This window comes from Scomber scombrus, chromosome 15, assembly GCF_963691925.1.
Source record: "Scomber scombrus chromosome 15, fScoSco1.1, whole genome shotgun sequence".
NCBI lineage: Eukaryota > Metazoa > Chordata > Actinopteri > Scombriformes > Scombridae > Scomber > Scomber scombrus.
In genome coordinates, this window is record NC_084984.1 from 5,706,466 (window position 1) to 5,724,813 (window position 18,348).

The window sequence follows — 18,348 nt, forward strand, 5'->3', positions numbered from 1 at the left end:
GATGTTTCCCGTGTCATTGTCCGCCCTTGTCTTCTTTTTTTAATCTTCAGCTTCTTTATTGTCTGTCCATATTTTGGTCTCTCTGTCAGTGTGTCCCCACTGATGTCAGCCTATTCCATGAACCGTATCATAAATAGAGCCCCACTGACATTTCAATTTGCCCCGTAACCCTTCATATATATACACACACATGCATACACTCACACACACACATATACACACCAAGTTCATTGTTGAGCATCAGTTCAGTGGCAGGCGTCTCCTGGGTTTCCACAGAGACAAGGAAAAGCAATAACTGCACACTTGACCCCTCTGCTCTTTTATTGGCCTCCTCTCCCCTTCACACACAACACACACACACTCTCACACCTCAAATCTAATCTGGGAGAGTGAGCCTCCATGGCGATATTCCTCCGTTTTCCCCTGAGGATTGAAGAAGAGGAGCAAAAGAGAAGGGGCTGGCAGGGAGGAGAGGAAGTTAATAATTTCATCTTGCAGTGACCTGGAGACGATAAGATCGATTGTTTGCCTCTTGTAGTCTCCTCATATCACACACACACACACACACACACACATACACACACACACACACTCATGCAGGCAGGCAGAAACAAACTCAGCTCACACAGATCATCACAGTTTCTTATTCTCGCTCACACACAGTGTCCCTCTTTCTGTCTGCCACACACATTCAGCAACACCTTACTCAAACTTTAGGATTTTGTGAGGGATGAACTGTGGGCATGAGGGAGAAGATTGTGACTGAGAGAAAAGTAGGAGAAAAACACTGAGCCAGAGATAAAGAAAGAGGGAGAGAGAGAGAGAGAGAGAGAGAGAGATTGAAAGAAAATATTAGGAGGAACGACAGGCCAGCCTTAGTGACAAGTCTGTTTACTGTTTATTTTGGTCTCCAGTCTCATTTCTCTTCATATTGGCAGAGTTGAGATGATTTCCTCGTACTGTTTATTCCTGTGTGGATTTCTGTGTTTTGTGCGTATTTGTGTTTGTGTGTGTTTCTGTGTATGTGTGTCCTCTGTTTACCTCATCCAAGATCAACTATCTGAACTCAATCTTTCCACAATCATCAGCTGCTATGGTGTCTTCACATCACATGTAGATCTCCGTGTGGGATTTCTTCTTTTTCTTTCCTTACCCACGCAAATAGCGCATCAGTAGATCCGATACTTTATGACTTGTGCTATGCAGATACACTACAAACCAAACATTTTAATTTATTGTACACATTTTTGTCTCGCCTCCCTGAATATGATTGTGGATTCAACCAATCCAGATGTCAGTATCTCTTAAGAAGCTTGACTCGTGACGTTTTTATTGTCTCAATCACACACAACTGAAAAGTATTTGTAGATAACTAACCATGAAAATGTTGAGTTTATTGTCATATTTTACAACCTAAATTTCCCCTGTGTGCTGTTCTTTGTGCAAACAGAAATATGAAGCTTTGAAATCTGAAATGTGAACCATTTGTGTGTTTGCGTGTGTGTAGAGTCTGAGTGTGTGCGTGTATTTGGCATTATTACAAGCCAGCCGTGCTGAGTGACCACACTCAAAAGCTAAAGCTAGGTCTCCACAGTACATCATAACAATAAGAGCTTACTTATGATGATTCCTCCTTCTCAGTAATCAGGTCAGGGTCGATTGGATTGTGTCTTGTGCATGCGAGTGCATGAGTGTCTGCGTGTTTGTGTGTATGGCCGCACACAGTAGTGATGCTTCCCTGCAGTGTTGCCTTCTGTAACACAGGTGTGCATTTTTACGCATGTCTGCTTACTTGTATGAACATTCATGTATCTTTTGAGATATTTTGTGTATTTATTAGATAGCAGCAGTACAGAAGATGACAGGAAACGAGAGAGAGGGAGAGAGAGAGAGAGAGAGAGAGAGAGAGAGAGAGAGAGAGAGATATTCATATAGTGAATATAACGCTATCCTTTAAGTCTTTTTGCACCATTTCTCTTGTAAATTCTACATTATGTTGTTATAATCCGTGGGCAAACATTGCGTGATCTACATGTGATTATGAGTCCCTTGTGTAAACTCCCCTCCACTCATGTCTTGTTTTTTCTTTCTCTGTGTTTGTTTCATGCAGTTCTCCAAGGAGAAGTACCTGCTGGAGTCTCCCCCCGAGAAACTTCGTAAGGAGCTGGAGGAGGAGCTGAAACTGAGCTGTGCTGACATCAGGAGCCATGGCTGGTACCATGGACACATACCCAGAGAGGTACACACACACACACACACACACACACACACACACACACACACACACACACACACACACACACACACTTTAAAAGTACACAGTGCAATCTATACATGCATATTAGCGTACATCGTGTTTCCTCTGTCATGACATCGGTAGCCCTGAATGGGCACTTGAGACCGGATGGGTACACACAAAATTTCCAAGGCAATAAACCCTTAAGTTGACGCACATCCTGTGTACAATGTGTCTTAGCACATGCACTGTGAAAAACACAAATTCAGACAGTCCAATGCAGGCAAGTACATAAAAAGAATGTCCCAAACAAACGCTGATAAAAATTAAAAAATTAAAAAATTAAAAAATAGAATAAAAATGAGTTGTATTTGTATTTAGATTAAATTAAGTCTAATGCATTTCAGCTAACCAGCTGAGGTACAATATTCAACCACACCCAAAATGTCATTCCTTACTACTCAGTGTGAACATACCAGTTATCTAGCCTGGTTACTTATCAAGAACACCACTAAAATATGAATAAACTGTTTGTGTCACAGTCCCTTAAATCCCTGTAGAAGTGAAATAAAATATGAATGAACATTCATAAAAAGACATATTGTCACTGTAGTTTGCATTTCAATTCCCCACAACTCATGTCAATCTTTTAAAAAGCCAGAATTAAATGAGATAAAAGTACCAAAAACAGTTTTTCTGTGTGGGTTGATGTGTTTGTCAAGCAGTTGTATTAGCTGAGCAATTACTTTTGCCAAAGTCTCTGGCTTTGAAAGCACAGTTTAAATGCTTTACACACAGAATGACACTGATTAATGAATCCCATCATCTGTCACAGCTCAGTAGAAATTGCTTTAGCGCTCAGAAGGAGGAAACTGTGCCAAACAGACAGCTGCGCGTGTTGCTGATGCACACAATTGAGTTTCACAGCTGGTGACCAAAACACAGATACACAGAGACACATGATGACAACAACCCACACACACACACATACTGCATGCACATGTGAAGAGCACAGCCTCTGTCTCTTTATCAACCTCTGTTATCTGTCTCTCTCTCTCACTCTCACACACACACACACACACACACACAAACACACACACACACACAGAGAGAGAGAGAGAGAGAGAGAGAGAGAGAGAGAGAGAGAGAGAGAGAGAGAGAGAGGGAGAGATTCAAATCAGCCATCTGTGAGTCTTTCCTCTTTTAATTTACATAACATATTCATTTATTCATGAATTTGCCCCAGTGTAAACTTGGGGAAACCCTGAGCCCCCTGGTTACCAAAACAATACTTAGTGACTAAATCTCACACACACACCCTGTGGGTGGGTACTGTACATTAGATTTCCTAAATCCTATCCTTCCTTCCTGCTTGCTTTTTTTCCTTTTCTTCTGTTCTTGTTCCTTTTAAAATTGAGACTTCCAGTATGCACAAAGGTCACGAGCACATGGAGCACATGTGACTTTCCTTTCAGTCATTAGTTTTGTACTAATCTGTCAGTGTAAAACATGATATTCTCATATGCGGTGAAGAATCAGATAAACACAGCTACAAAAACTCACTTAAATATAATTATGTTTAGAAATGACTGATGTAAGAGGATCCTACGCTTGGTTTGAGCTTTTGATCTGTGTGTATACTGCCTCCTGCTGGTGTGTGACACTGTTTACCTTGTACTGTGGTGCTCTGGATGTTTGAGCACATTTAAAGCTTCACACCTTCATCCTTCATTCAGGAATACCGCTCAGTTTGAAATATGTTTCTCTTTTACTACATAGCTGCCAGATCAATACCTGTGATCTCGTCTCACAAAGCTGCAGAAACCAGAGACGCGTTGGCAGTGTTTGGTATCAGCAAGATGTATAGCCTGAAGCTGTTCTATTGACCATGGATGAGAGATTATTTTTTCTGGATTGCGTGTCTTGTCAATATGTTCAAAATAAGTTTCAATTTTACATTAGTGCTGAAGTCAATAAAATGTCATCCTCAGAAAGTCATCCTGGCCATTGTCACTGGCAATTTATCTGCCAAACTGCCTCTGCTATGCACAGTTTAAATTGGCAGTGAAAGAGATAGTTGTGTTTGTTCAGCAACACAAAATGTCCTGAGGCATTGTTATAAATAATCATGATTCTCTAAATTCAATTATACAGCAGTCAGATTATCAGAAACATAATGTTCAGACAAATAATGTAGCGCAGTGAGCCAAACATGCTTCCAGCTCTTTGGGATCAGAGCCTTTTTGTCTCCTTTTACTAAATTAAAACCATTATAAACCATTTTTTTTCTCTGTCTAGGTGTCAGAAACTCTGGTTGTGCGTAATGGAGATTTCCTGGTGCGGGACTCCCTGACCAGTGTGGGCGACTACGTGCTGACCTGTCGATGGGATAATGAGGTGCAACACTTCAAGGTCAGCAAAGTTCTGGTCAAATCCAACGAGACCAAGGTACGTACTCTGCTGTTTCGTCAACTCTTAACTGTTGTTTGATATGCTTGCATGTGATTCCTTTTACTTTGTTTCTATATTTGCTCTCCTCTGATCTTATTCTGTCATTTTTAACTTCAACCATGTGGCGCTTTCCCTTTACTTTATATTTGATAAGCAGAAAGGACACAGGAGAATAATTTCCTGCTGTTGTTGTCTGTCCTCTTTATTACTGCCAATAGATCAAGCCAGCCACCATAACTCAGTAAGACATGGTGTTAGAGTACCTAGCCCTCATAAATATTATTAGTCACACCTGTTTTTGACCTCTTAAAATACCAACTGGGAAAAGGGTCAATTGAGTCTTGACTACAGTTGCCCATAGCCTCCTCTTCCTGTCTCTCTGGCTCTGTTTACACCTGGCATTAACATGCCTCTCGGGTGATCAGATCACAAGTGAACAGCGTAAACTACCACCAACACGCATTGTGATCAAGTCCCTCAAATCACTTGCTGAGGTGGTCTGGGCCACATTTGACCACATATCTTTAGTAGTGTAAACGCTAATGCGTCCTGATGCATCAGCAAGGACATTACAGGAAAACACATTTCCCATTTTAGTAAAGACATGTAAGCAGTTGAAAAAATGGAGAAGTGCATAGATGTACATGATTGGAGTAATGTGAACAGTTGGAATAGCCCATGCATGTATATTAGTTCTTGATATATTTTTATCAGCGCTTTAGCCCACACCTAAAACAAATCTGGCACTTGTCCAACGTGATAGCTGTGTGTGGGGCCCTTTGACTTTATAGCAGAAGTGTCATAGGCAGTAACGAAATCTGGACACAAATGGTCAGATTCAGACGCATAATAGAGACAGGTGTGAACGGCAGTGTGTCTCAGCTGTCCACTTCTGTTGAGGGTGTGTGTTAATGCCATGTAAAGGGCCACTTTGGATCGGCACCGTTTTTAAATGGAAAGCGTTTTTAATATTATTAGTCACCCATGTGTTTGGCAAGTCCTCCATAAGAAAGGCTTATTTTTCTCTGGTTGCCCCTGAGGATGAAGATGGTTACACAGGAAGACTAATTTGTCGCAGGTGTGCCTAGTTGACCAGCTGTGCCTCTCTTGTTTCTCTCTCTGCCTCTAAACCTCAATTCCCTCCCTGCTCGTTGTTGATTTCTGTTTCATTATATTACGGGTGTAAAGTAGTTATTACATAATTCTGCTCTGTGTAAATGGTTTTAAGCACTGGACAATTAATAGGATTTAAGGGGAGCAGCAGCACTTTGTACTCTCCACTCAGAGGAATCTGTAACCGCTATGGTTACAAAAGCTGTAGTGTAACCTAGAGGGATTTTTGTTGTTGTTGTTTTTGTAAACACGAGAACACAAACACTTTGATTGTCTAAAAAGTCATTCTCTTTACTGAGTTTATTGTGCGAGATGTTTTACTAATTTCCAATATTTCCTCACCCACAGGTGCAGTACGTGTTGGAGGCTGACAGTTTCGACTCGGTGCAAGAGCTTGTACGGTTTTACGTGGGCCAGCGCAAACCTGTCTCCCAATCCAGCGGTGTCCACATCTACTGTCCAGTTAGCAGGACTTTGCCCCTGCGCTACCTTGAGGCCACTTTCGCCCTGTCCAACAGCAAGCAAGGCTCTGCCTACTCACCATCCAATCAGAGGGGAGCGTACATCAAGAGAAGGAGTGTCACAATGACTGACGGGCTGACGACAGAGAAGTTGATACCTCACAGGTGAGTCAAGACAGGAAGGAGAGGAGTGTTTTTTAAGTGGCAGAGATGCTGTTCTGTCCTATAAACACAAAGTCTGAGAACCAATCTAACAATTATTTTTTGCAGTTTTCATCATATTTCATTTTATCATTGCTCTCTGTTACATACATGATCAGTGACTCAGACAGCCCCAGTCCAGTTGAGACACCGGTGGCACCACCAGAACCAGAGCCGGAACCTGTGCCAAAATGCAGGTTGTGTGTGTGTGACATTAGTGTTGTTTTGAGCACTAAACTGGTGCACTCACCTCCCACATTCCTGCAGTCCCCTCACTTCACAGACACCATTAGTACCTCCCTTAGTAATGAACCTGGTAGTACCCTCAGAGTGAAGTTGCAAAATGACTCGTTCACTTGCCCACTTCTGCACTGGATCACTCAAGTTTGATTCAGGATCATTCAAGTTTCAAACAGGACGAGGCTGCTTGAAACATGAATCCACAAAGGAGGAGCAGACAAATATGTTGCGTACAGTGGAAATAAATTCTCATAGGGAGCACCAAAAGGAGTTTAGCAAGCTTTTGAAGCATGGGACAAAAACAGCTTTAAAAAGCAAAGATGTGTGGGGAAAAATATATATCTGGGCATGTTTGTTCGCAGTGTTAATGTGCTAAAAATAGTGATTATGCAGCTTAAAAAGCTTGAGGATTTTTTTGTACACTGTACTACATGTTCTGCTCTTGCTTTTAAATCCTAAACATGGTTTAAGTTTATAAATGACACAAATAAATACACGTGTTTATGGTCACACCAACTAAAATGTCTCACCTCTTCTCTCACTGTGAAATTAGCATCTACACCCTTAACCACACCATTCCTGTCCTCTGAAACTAATAAGTTTGACATCATCAGCTGCACTGCTTTGTAAGGTTTCCCTTGCTACCTTGACAGCTTTAATCCATACCGAATGATTTTTTAACTTCCTTAATATACTGTTTTTGCAGCCCTTCAACCATTCACCACCATAAAGACGCAATGCGGAACTGTGCAATGAGCATGGACCAGATTCAGGAGTATCGTTGCCCCTTGTCACCTGTTGGAGAAATCCCTCTGTCTCCTGCATATAGTGCCAGTAAGTGCCAGAGATACACAGACTCAGACACATTAATAAAAACATAAATACATTCCCTCTAACATTCACACACCGAGATTTTAACACTCTTCTGTTTTCAGTCACCAGGCAGAGAGCGCACTCAGGAGGGCGGGCCCTGGCTGTTGTCCCACCCTCCCCTGCGATGCGTCGTTCCAGCGACCCTCAGCTCAGCCCCTCAGCCAGTAACAACCCTCCGGAGCATCCAGCGCATACCTCTCATTCAGCACACTCCTCACCCGCCCATCATCCAAGCTACCAATCGCATTCCTCAGAAACAGCAGGGAGCTACTGTGACCTCAGACCTTGCCCCGCCGGGCCCCCCAAACCCCCGACTAAAAGCTACGTGGAACGATTGCGAGTGGAAGAAGGGAGAGTGGAGGGAGCGAGGGAGGAAGGAGAGGGGATGTTCAGCGCTCCACAGGTGGAGACATCGTCCTCCTTCAGGCCATCCAGGTACAAGATAGAAACAAACACACACAGATCAGGCCTCCAAACCTAAATGGTGTTGAAAATAATCAACTTCTCCTTTTTTTTGCTATGGAATACTTTAAATGACAAAAAAGAAAAGGAGCTAATTTGGGAGTATGTTACAGGCATTGAGGGCATAACAGCTGACAGTTGACCATTTTAAATATGTTGTGGGTGTTGCTTGAATTGCCAGCTTTCATCTTGTGCAAAACAGACTTCATCTGCAAATCATACAGTTAAGAAATCTGTTAAAATAGCACACAACAGTTTTTTCTATTTGCACCCAAAGTGGAGGTCAGTTCTGCATGAATCATTCCTCCCTTAGAGTGAAAAATGACTGGTTTTCATTGGCTATTTACCAAGGCTGAATATGCTGTACATACCATATATGGAAATGTCATGTGCATTGCAAGAAGGGAAGGTGGAGAAATATGGCCAAACTTATGGTTTTAGGCAACAGTTGTTGTATGTCTAGTTTATTGATGGCTGGTCTTTCAGCTGAGTCAGTTGTATGGACTCAGTAAAAACAGAAAAGTCTTCCACAAAATTGCTGACCAAGATCACTGTAGTTTAAAGAGAGCTAAAGAGAATGGTTCATCAAAGACTTGTGATCATTACTACAGCAGATTAATGTGTAACAAGGATTTGTAAGACTTAAGGTTTAGCATAAGGAAACCGTTTAGAGAACATGTGTACAGCAACTATATAAGCAGGAAGAAGCAGCGTGGTGGTCTGATGCTGATCATCAAGCACAGCAGGGTTTGTTAATGAACTGAGAAAGTGTAAAGAAAGAGAAAAGAAACCTATCTGCAGTGAGTAGTAAACAGTGCTGGCAGACCAAATGAGTTGTGCTACTGTGCCACTAAGTATGTACCTGTGGATCTTGACTGTTGCCCACAACCCTCTAGCATATTATATTAGGATATATAATTGGTATGTTGAAAAGGTCAACACACCTGCTGACATTTTGTAATATAGGGGAAAAATATGCGAGTGAAGCACAGCAGTACAGGTAAGAGTGAGCAGAGACTGAAAAATAGACTTTAGTAAACAGCTGATAATCCTGTGGGAAACAGCCTGAGGCCAGACTTTGTGCTGTGGCCAGAGACGCTGCAGATACTGTATTTTATTGGATTTATGGTGCCATGGGAGGACACAGGAGATGAAACTTGTAAGGAAACGCTTAGGTATACTGAGCTGGCAGCAGAGAGGGAGCAGGCAGCAGCTTTGGGCATCTGAGTGCCCGTATGAAATTTTGATGCTGGGGGATTATTAAAAATGTGTGTTAACACTGATAGGGAAAAGGGCAGTTAAGGCGATAATGGCTACATATGATCGAGACACAAGCATCAGTTTGAGTCAGTGACTGGCTGGTTGAAGAGAAAGCAACTTTAATCATGTACAATATCAATAATGTACTGTCTGATGAGTGCTGATTGGTACAGAATATATACTGTCCTGTGTATTTTGTTTAGTTTGCTGCTCATGTACTGTCCCGGTTCAATATTTGCTCATGTGATGTAATTGGTCCTGTGCAGGTTCGAGTCTTGCCTTTTACCCACTGAGAATAAGCCTCTGGAGATGTTCGTGCTGAAGAGAGTCAAAGAGCTGCTGGCTGAGGTGGATGCAAGGACCGCAGCTAAACACATCACCATGGTGGACTGCACGGTACATGCAAACACACACACACACACACAAACATATTACAATTATTACAATATTGTAAATAAGCATTCACACACGCCGACACTAGGCAAACATATTCATACACTAAAAATGATAAAACTCAGCACAAATACAACTTATCTTCTTTTTTGTACACTTTGGCAGGTTGCTAGAATATTGGGCGTAAACTCAGATATGCAAAGGATGATGGGAGTGTCCTCAGGGTTGGAGTTGCTGACATTACCACATGGACACCAGCTGAGACTTGACCTGCTGGAGAGGTACAAACATGCATCTTTTTTCCCACTGTCTTTCTTTATGCTGTAACTCTTAAACTAATCCAGTTATTATCTCTGCTCCTATATTCTATTCTTCATTACTTTGTCTCTACTAATCATCTCCTTTTTTAAAATCTGCTTCCATATGCACACAATATGATAAATATTTCAAAGTCACAGCATGTCACTGAAAGAAAACTGGATAAAAACTGTGAAACTGTGAAGTATCAAACTGTGCTTTACAGCTTTGTGTGACTTTCTTCTTTAACTTTGAGTCTCCCAGTAAACGTTGTGTAAAATTATTCAACAAGTATTGCAAAATAATATGTATGTCATCCATTTCTGAGGGCTCTATCAGATGACATCTTTCATATTATACACTACTATAAGCCGCAATGTGAATTTCCAGGTTGGCTTTCAAAATAGGCTTCTCTGCCTTCCTGTTCCTGTGCTTCTCTGTCATCTTTAATAGTGCTTTCCTCTTTCCTCAGGTTTTACACCATGTCTATCATGATGGCAGTGGACCTGCTTGGCTGCACAGGAAGCACTGAAGAGAGAGCGGCCCTGCTCCATAAGACCATCCAATTAGCAGCAGAGTTGAAAAGCAACCTGGGCAACATGTTTGGCTTTGCTGCTGTGATGAGAGCCCTGGAGCTGCCACAGGTAAAAAAAAAAAAAGAAAGGAGAGAAACTGGAAAAAGTTGCCATATTAGCGCAAAAAAAGTTAGTAATTTTTTTTCTCCAATGCATTCTTATAATTTTTGTTGCATTACTTCAGATTTCTCGCCTGGAGCAGACGTGGGTGACATTACGCCAGAGACATACAGAGGGCGCTATTCTGTATGAGAAGAAACTCAAACCTTTCATGAAGAATGTGAACGATGGAAAAGGTGAGATCCTAGTCTACATGGAAACTCGTGGGTATGTGTTTTATGACTCTGTGATTTTATATTTACACCTCTCAACTGTCTTACAGAGTCTAGTGTCCTCTCCAACACCTCCTTCCCCCACATCATTCCTGTGCTGTCCTTACTGGAGCGGGGCGTGAGTCTCGGGGAAGGGTTGGAGCCCTGGGAGAGTGCAGAAATGGGAGTGGATGTGGTCATGTACCACCTCGAAGGAGCTCGTACCATCGCACAGCAGGGGGGAATCTACAAAACCAATGTTGAGACCAAACTGCAGGGTAAGGCCAAATACAGATTTTAAAAGTGTGATTTGGAGAAAAAAAGAGCACATTTTCTCACCAAGCCTCTACAGAACACTTTGGTTAAAACTCATGAAACAGTCAAATTGTCAGTTTCTTCAGGCCATTTTCTCACCACAGACTGTTGTGTTCTTGTGAGACGGTTGTGTGTTATGTTTCATGCTAATGATATATACAGTACCAATCAAAAATGTGGACACAATTTCCCATTCATTTGAATGAGAAAGTGTGAAACATTTGACTGGTACTGTAAATGTTAGTTAATAATAATGCATGTTCAGTGTCACAAACTTCACTAATTAATGAGTGTGTGTGTGCGCCTGTGTGTTTGTGGTTTCTGTGTTCATTGTATTGATCCTTAATACCTCACCATTGGTTTTTAGTTTGAAGTCATTACTGCTTTATTGAACAGTCTGTCAATAGCTATTAGTTCACATCTTCGTTTTCTGTTATATCTGCTTATTGATCAGCCTGACCTCAGCCTGCTCCTTTCATTAATAGTGTTATAATCCAAAGTGGAGATGCTTTTTTTCATACAGCTGGTAAAATCAGATCAGCTGAAGGTTTTTAGGATTTTTTTTTTTTAAATAAATCAGCAATCTGTTCAATATTAATGTTTCTTTTTTCCTTTTAATTATTTCAGGATTCCAGGAGAGAGCAGAAATACGCGACATCTTCCAGACAGAGTTTCAGATGCGTCTCCTGTGGGGCAGCCGCGGCTCTGAGGGCAGCCAATCGGAACGTTACGAGAAGTTCGACAAGGTCCTCACCGCCCTCTCACACAAGCTCGAGCCTCCTGTGCGCCACAGCGAGCTATAGCACCCGCCACAACGCCGATCATTGCCAAAACACCCCCATCTGCATTTACCACTCATACTGGTATGATCTTGTTTTGCATCGTAGCGGATGATGTGGAAGAGACGGCAAGGAGGGTGAGAGTGACTGAAGAGGCAGCTAAAGGAGCATCTGAAGTGAGCAATAGGAATACGGAAGTGAGAGTCTCACTTAGAACAATTGTTGCACTCACTGTGGACGCCAAATAAGGCACAGAGTTCCTTCTGTCCCTCCCTGTGGACTTCCTCGCTTAGCGCTAAAATATTTAAATGGCAACAGAGAGGATAAAGTTGAAAAGAGGCTGGAGATATGGGTGACCAGTTCCTCTGGTTGGTACAACCAGTAACATGTGTACGGTGTGCCCAGAGGGCCAAACAGAGCTGCAGAGTTTGGCTTTGCTCCAATAAAACACAGACTCTTGTTTCAAACAACTGCTGTCACACACTGTAGCAGAAATGACAACATAACTTACTCAGCTCATATTTCAATGTTATGTCTGTATGAGTGAGCGTCTGTGTGTGTGTATGCGTGTACATGTGTGTTTACATTCCTTCATTTTTGTATGTCGTTAATGTTTCATGGCAGGTTTTATTGTCTTATTTATTTGTCATGATCAAAAGATATCAAAACATTACGGACGTTGCTTCATCAAACTCACAAGAATCTGTCAGTGCTCAATCTGAGGGGACCGTGTTCATAAAACCTCATTAAATATGTATCAAGCAGTTCCATTGAATCCAATTAAAAATGTATCAGGCATGCATTAATAAATGTATCAGAAATGAAACATTTGCTGAAGTAATGCAGCAACTTCAATCTGAGGGTTTTGTGAGTTGTTAAAAACGTTAAGCAACCCTCTGTTGTAGCTATGTTCGACTAATACATTTGATATTGTGTGTCTTGTGCACAAAATGTCGTTAAAAACAGTGTTACATAAAACTGAGTTAAAGCAATGTTTCACTTAAGTGTATGAACATTTCTGAATATGCTTTGGTATGACTGTCAGCTTCAGCAAACTTAAATGTTTTCTCTGCAAAAGGGTCACAAGAAGTAAAGGTGCAGACATTTGGTGATGTTGATGCATGACGTTAGATGTCAATCCTGAACTCAAGAGACTATCCTGCTGAAACAAAACAAAAACAATCAAAATGGTTGATTTTATGTAACAACAATTGTGAAATATTACTTTAAACTACTAATTTAAATATGAAAATGTGTCAAATTTGAGATTGACATAGATGTGAAGTATTCATCTTTCATTTCTGTGGATAATCTGATAAATTCATTTGTCATCTTTCATTTTTGAAATTTCCCAAACTGAATCTAAACCACAACTCTGCAAAAAAGAATGTCTTTTAATTCTATGCTTTGCATTTTTGTTTCAATAATAGAGATAAAAATGATTGTGATACTTTTTTTTTTACTGCATTTGGGATTACATTTTGGTTGTCTGTTCAGTGTTAAATCTTTGCTGTATTTACAGGATTTGGCCCTGAGAGGGTTGGAGCCAACTCTCAGAGCTATGCAATCATTTCAACCAAGGGCTGACACCCCTGAGCAACCCATTCAGAATATTTTACAAAACTTTCGCTCAGTTTTCTGCATCAGCTTCTTTTAAAACAAATGCCTACCCTTTGTTCTTCCTAATCCTCTCTTATCCAAACTGATCATCTATATGAATGAAAGTCAAATCGCATATCAATCAAACAGAAATAAGTCTAAAGATATAATTCAACCCTAGAGTTGCATATCTGAGATCCTTAAATGAATGCTTGTGTTTTACTGTCCCGCTTTCAAGTCTGAACCCTACATGGGTTCAGCTGTACAGATCAGAATTCATCAAGTGGAGAGCCATGTGCCAGTTCCCACTGTGGTCCAACAGGGGGTGATCTTTATTCAGCAAACAACAAAAAAAGGAGAAAAAAAACAACAGAATCATTAATTGTAATACAACATAACAGCTTCCTGTTATACATGTGTGTTTTGAGACCAAGAGGACGCCTACTGGTTTAGGTTTGTTATCTGATAATGCTGATGGTGGAAAAGGTGATGATGATGATGATGATGATGATGATGATGATGATGTAATATGTTTTTATTAGTTCTCTTTTGAATGCTGTACAGGAATGCTCTGACTGTGTGGATTCTCCTGTTGTGTATAACAGGGCTGTATGAGATGAACTTGAAAAGCAAAAAGGTGTGATTTAGGACTGATCTCATGATTTTTTACGTACTGTACATAACAATTCACTTTTTTCAAATAAAATGATTGCTTGTGTCAACGAGTTTGAGTGTTTGACTGTATAATGCAACAGAATGCAGTCCATAACTTCACAGAGGTAATTAGATTCAACCTGAAAGGGAAAGTCTGGTAGTCAGCAAATCCCATGAAAGACTTAGACCAACCATTAAGTGTTGCCTGTGTAGCTTAAGCCTAATATGGCTTATTTCTTTGTTCCTTAGACTCCCATTGTTGCCCCAATAACACATCAGTGAGACACACTATTATACTCTGTGACAGGCTACTTATTTAAAATGAACATGGCTACTGTAGATTAAGTTTGACTTGATCCCACATGCACTGCACATATTCTCTGACATCAGTACTCACGAGATCACTAATCCGCAGCTGAAAATGGTCCCCAACAAAAGCACTTTCTACTTCTGTCTGAGTGATGTTTGCTAAAAGCTACAGTGCCCAGCTGTTTTAGGACATTATTTAGCTTTTTTAAATTAAAAGATAAATATGTGACCCCATTTTAAAATGTTACATTTCCAGTAGGAACAAATAGGCTTATAGGGTGGCATGCCACACAACAACCTGGGGAAAGTTAGTAGGTGTGGAATAAGTGTTGTTGGTTTGGTCCTTTAATGGGATTTGTTGGCAATAATTGTCAGACTTAACATTTAAGCTCTGTACACACACAAGGGATTTATCTCATTATATATCCTATTGGCAAAAAGGTGAATGTGATGATAAACATCCTTGCTGTAGTCCCTATGCACACAGTTCCAGTGAACAAGTACAAGAACATTGTCCTGAAGGAAACATTTTAATGTAATGCACAGTTTATGCCAGTAGGAGGCAGCATTTGCAAACCTAAGCTGGTCCCACTGTTGTATACAGATTCATGGTGCCTCATCTAGTCAACCACTGTCAAGCTCATCCAGGTTCCTGGTCCAGTTTGTGTGGCTGGCAGTGCAGCACCTCCGGAGTTTAAACAGTTCCTCCTCAGGTAGAAAGAAAATCATTGTTAGTCCACTAGTGTTTTTGACCATGCACCCTTCTGAGATCTTAAGCTACTCTGATAAGAGTTTTTTTTCATTCAAATCTACCAGTGTGTATCGCCTGTTTCACTGAAAATGCACAGTATGAACTGCACTGAGCATGCGTGTTCGAAGCATCACACATTGTTGTGCAGACAGACCCATGGTGATGGCAGCAGGAGGGAGACAAAGACAGATGGAGTGTGTGTGTGTGTGTGTGTGTGTGTGTGTGTGTGTGTGTGTGTGTGTGTGTGTGTGTGTGTGTGTGTGTGTGTGTGTGTGTGTGTGTGTGTGTGTGTGTGTGTGTGTGTGTGTGTTTGTGTGTGTGTGTGTGTGTGTGTGTGTGTGTACAGTCATATGTGTGCTTGTATGAGTGCATGCGTGTGTTTGAGTGTCCCCAACATGGGTTTTTGTCAACATGTGTGTGTATGTGTGCCACAACAACACAGATGTTTCAAGAGTACTGCTGTTGCTCTTGCTGCTTACCCCCTTCAAGAAGGAGGCAGTATAGTTCGGCCTGGCAGCTGTTATATTGAGGGGGGGGGGCGAGTTTATTCCAGGTGATATATTTCCTCCAAAAAAACAGAGAGTGAAGGAATTATTAAAGCTATGGTGTAGAACTGAATAGAACAAAACAGAACAAACCAGAACACAAAAGAACAGAATAGGATGCCCCATAATCTGCTGCAACAGAAAATTATCATTCGCTCTGCTCTTTGTCTCCCCTTCCCATACAGTTCCATAGGCGTAACATGTTATGGATGTAATCTCTAAGAGGATTCTCTCTGCTTGGTATCATGGAACATGTTAATTTCAGCTCTTTATGTCCCTTATTGAAACAGACCCAAGATCTCCCAGGCCTGCCAGCCTGCAGTCAGCCAGCCAACCGTCATCAATTCACCCCTAATCTCTCCCCCCAGCCCTTTTATAGCTAATCCATTGTGTTGGTCATTGTCATCTGATCATGTGTGACCCGGGCTGCTCTATAGCTGGTGCCTGGCAGCCTAGCATTGACTTTTGACGTCCATCTACAGGAAGATATTCAAACTTGTCTCTGCTGATTCTTGGTTTCATTGGATTTAGGGTTGTAATTATGCTTGATTGTGGCAGAGATTCCCTTATATAAAGAAATATGAAAAATCACTACAAACTATGCATATATGATGGCAAGGCAGGGGAATGTGTCTGTTTTTAGGCCACTCTGAACTTTGGTGGGATTTAAACATTGCCTCAAGCTCTGTTGTGTTATAGTTCAGATAGCAATTACTCCTTCACGGAATAAATATAATTAAAATATATTAGGTAACTGCATTAGGCAGTGAATACATTTTTGGTTTGTAAATTAAATAGTATGTAGATACTGGGATTGGAAGATGAGGACAGATCCTTTAAAAGGATATTATGTATTCAAATTGTTGCTCTTGTGCATCATTTGAATCATTTTACAAACACACCATTAAATTCATTAAATTTCACACTATCTTCAACTGAATATACATTATACATTTTTTTTTATTTACACCAGTAAAACACATTGCTCACACTCAAGAAACATAAAGGGTATTTTTGTTTAGTTCATAACGAGATGAAGACAGCACAAGAAATTCATCAGAGTACGACAGAAGTGTCTATGAACTGTATTTAAGACCCTGTGATGGTGTGATCATTCCTGGATAACGCCCTCTATAACCACGAAACTTACTATCATAATGCACTCATACCCCATCCTCTGCCTCTTTGTCTCCCTCCGAGCTTACACAGTAACTGTTTTCATTTTTTAGGAATCATCTCATCCCAGCTGGAAGGAGAGGCTGCAACCACTAACGGTGCTCATCACGTCTTCATTATTTTTCAAAACTTCCAATGATGCCTGCACCATCACGGGACTCCCTCGTTTTCCCGCCTGCCTCCTTACCCACGCCTCACACTTCCCTCACCCCCACCAGGCCCCTGGTCGATCTGTCTATCTGCCCCTGCACTGACTCCTCATTAACACATGAATGAAGAAGGGAAGGGCCTGCTAAGGCTTGGACGCCAACAGAAGGCAGCATATTTGCAATTCAAACCTCTGACCGACCGCTCTCCACCCCCACATCATCGTGTTTGCCCTGTATACTGGGACTGGAAGTGTCACCCGTATGATTGTGGATGTATGCGAGGCGAGAGAGAGACTGAAGGAGACAGATGTGCATTCACACACTCATGTCATGCCTCTGCATACTAACATACACAATGCAAATATGCCAACATGCACATCCAGAGTGGAGTGTGAGAGAGAGAGAGATACAAGCCTGTGGTTCTCAAACTTTTTCACATCAAGGACCACTTAACTGACACAAAATAGACCACAGACACAGATTTGATAAGATTTTGTCCCAAGGTCCCCCATCTTAAGGATGTTTTGCTTTTAGATCTTTTATAAGAGAAAACGTATGAACCTGGACCCCCTGGAAAACTATCAAGGACTCCTGCGGTCCCTGGATCCCCACTTTGGGAACCACTGCCAATTAATGACTTTCCAATATAATGTTTCACAAAGATAAAGTCCGGTTATAAATTGGGCACCATCATAAGATTGTTACTTTTAAGGACCCTTTACACCCAGTCTAAAACTTCCATAAGAGCATAGTAGTCAGTCAAAACAGAAACAAAAATTAAATTCTGTCTTTAAAATTATATTTTTGTGTAAGTCACTACATTTCGAAAACAGGGATGCAGGACAGAATGCTAATTTTTTAGTTTTTATTTTCAATACTGACCCATAAAGTTCACAAAAGCACAACTAAAGAACAGACCTCCAGAAGTCAGAGGTCCAAAAATGCAAAAAAGGCCACTAGTTCAAGTTCAAAAACATGTAGTGAAAGTCTGGGGGGGGGGGGAACAATGTAATTAAAAACTAATGCATGAATCTTTAGTAATTAGTGGGTTTTTTTAACGGAGGTGCCTTCCAGTTTGCTGAGTATCAAATTTCCTCTTGCTTCACACACACACCAAGAAAAAAAAGAAGGAAAAAAAAGGAAAACTGTATCATTACGTCACTTCCTTCTCTCGCCACTACTACTTCCTGCACATGCC

General features: G+C 41.1%; 1 protein-coding gene across 1 annotated transcript in view; it reads left to right on the top strand.

Annotated features, from left to right (window-relative positions):
- Window positions 1-12,222, top strand: part of sh2d3ca (SH2 domain containing 3Ca) — a 68,586-nt gene extending 56,364 nt beyond the window's left edge. Inside the window, exons 5-15 of the mRNA XM_062435175.1 lie at window positions 2,111-2,239; window positions 4,535-4,684; window positions 6,149-6,426; window positions 7,409-7,536; window positions 7,638-8,010; window positions 9,564-9,693; window positions 9,856-9,971; window positions 10,460-10,631; window positions 10,747-10,858; window positions 10,945-11,151; window positions 11,816-12,222. Coding sequence (XP_062291159.1) covers window positions 2,111-2,239; window positions 4,535-4,684; window positions 6,149-6,426; window positions 7,409-7,536; window positions 7,638-8,010; window positions 9,564-9,693; window positions 9,856-9,971; window positions 10,460-10,631; window positions 10,747-10,858; window positions 10,945-11,151; window positions 11,816-11,991 — 1,971 coding nt within the window. The 3' untranslated portion in view covers window positions 11,992-12,222. The remainder of the gene's footprint in view (window positions 1-2,110; window positions 2,240-4,534; window positions 4,685-6,148; window positions 6,427-7,408; window positions 7,537-7,637; window positions 8,011-9,563; window positions 9,694-9,855; window positions 9,972-10,459; window positions 10,632-10,746; window positions 10,859-10,944; window positions 11,152-11,815) is intronic.
- The last annotated feature ends 6,126 nt before the right edge of the window (window positions 12,223-18,348 follow it).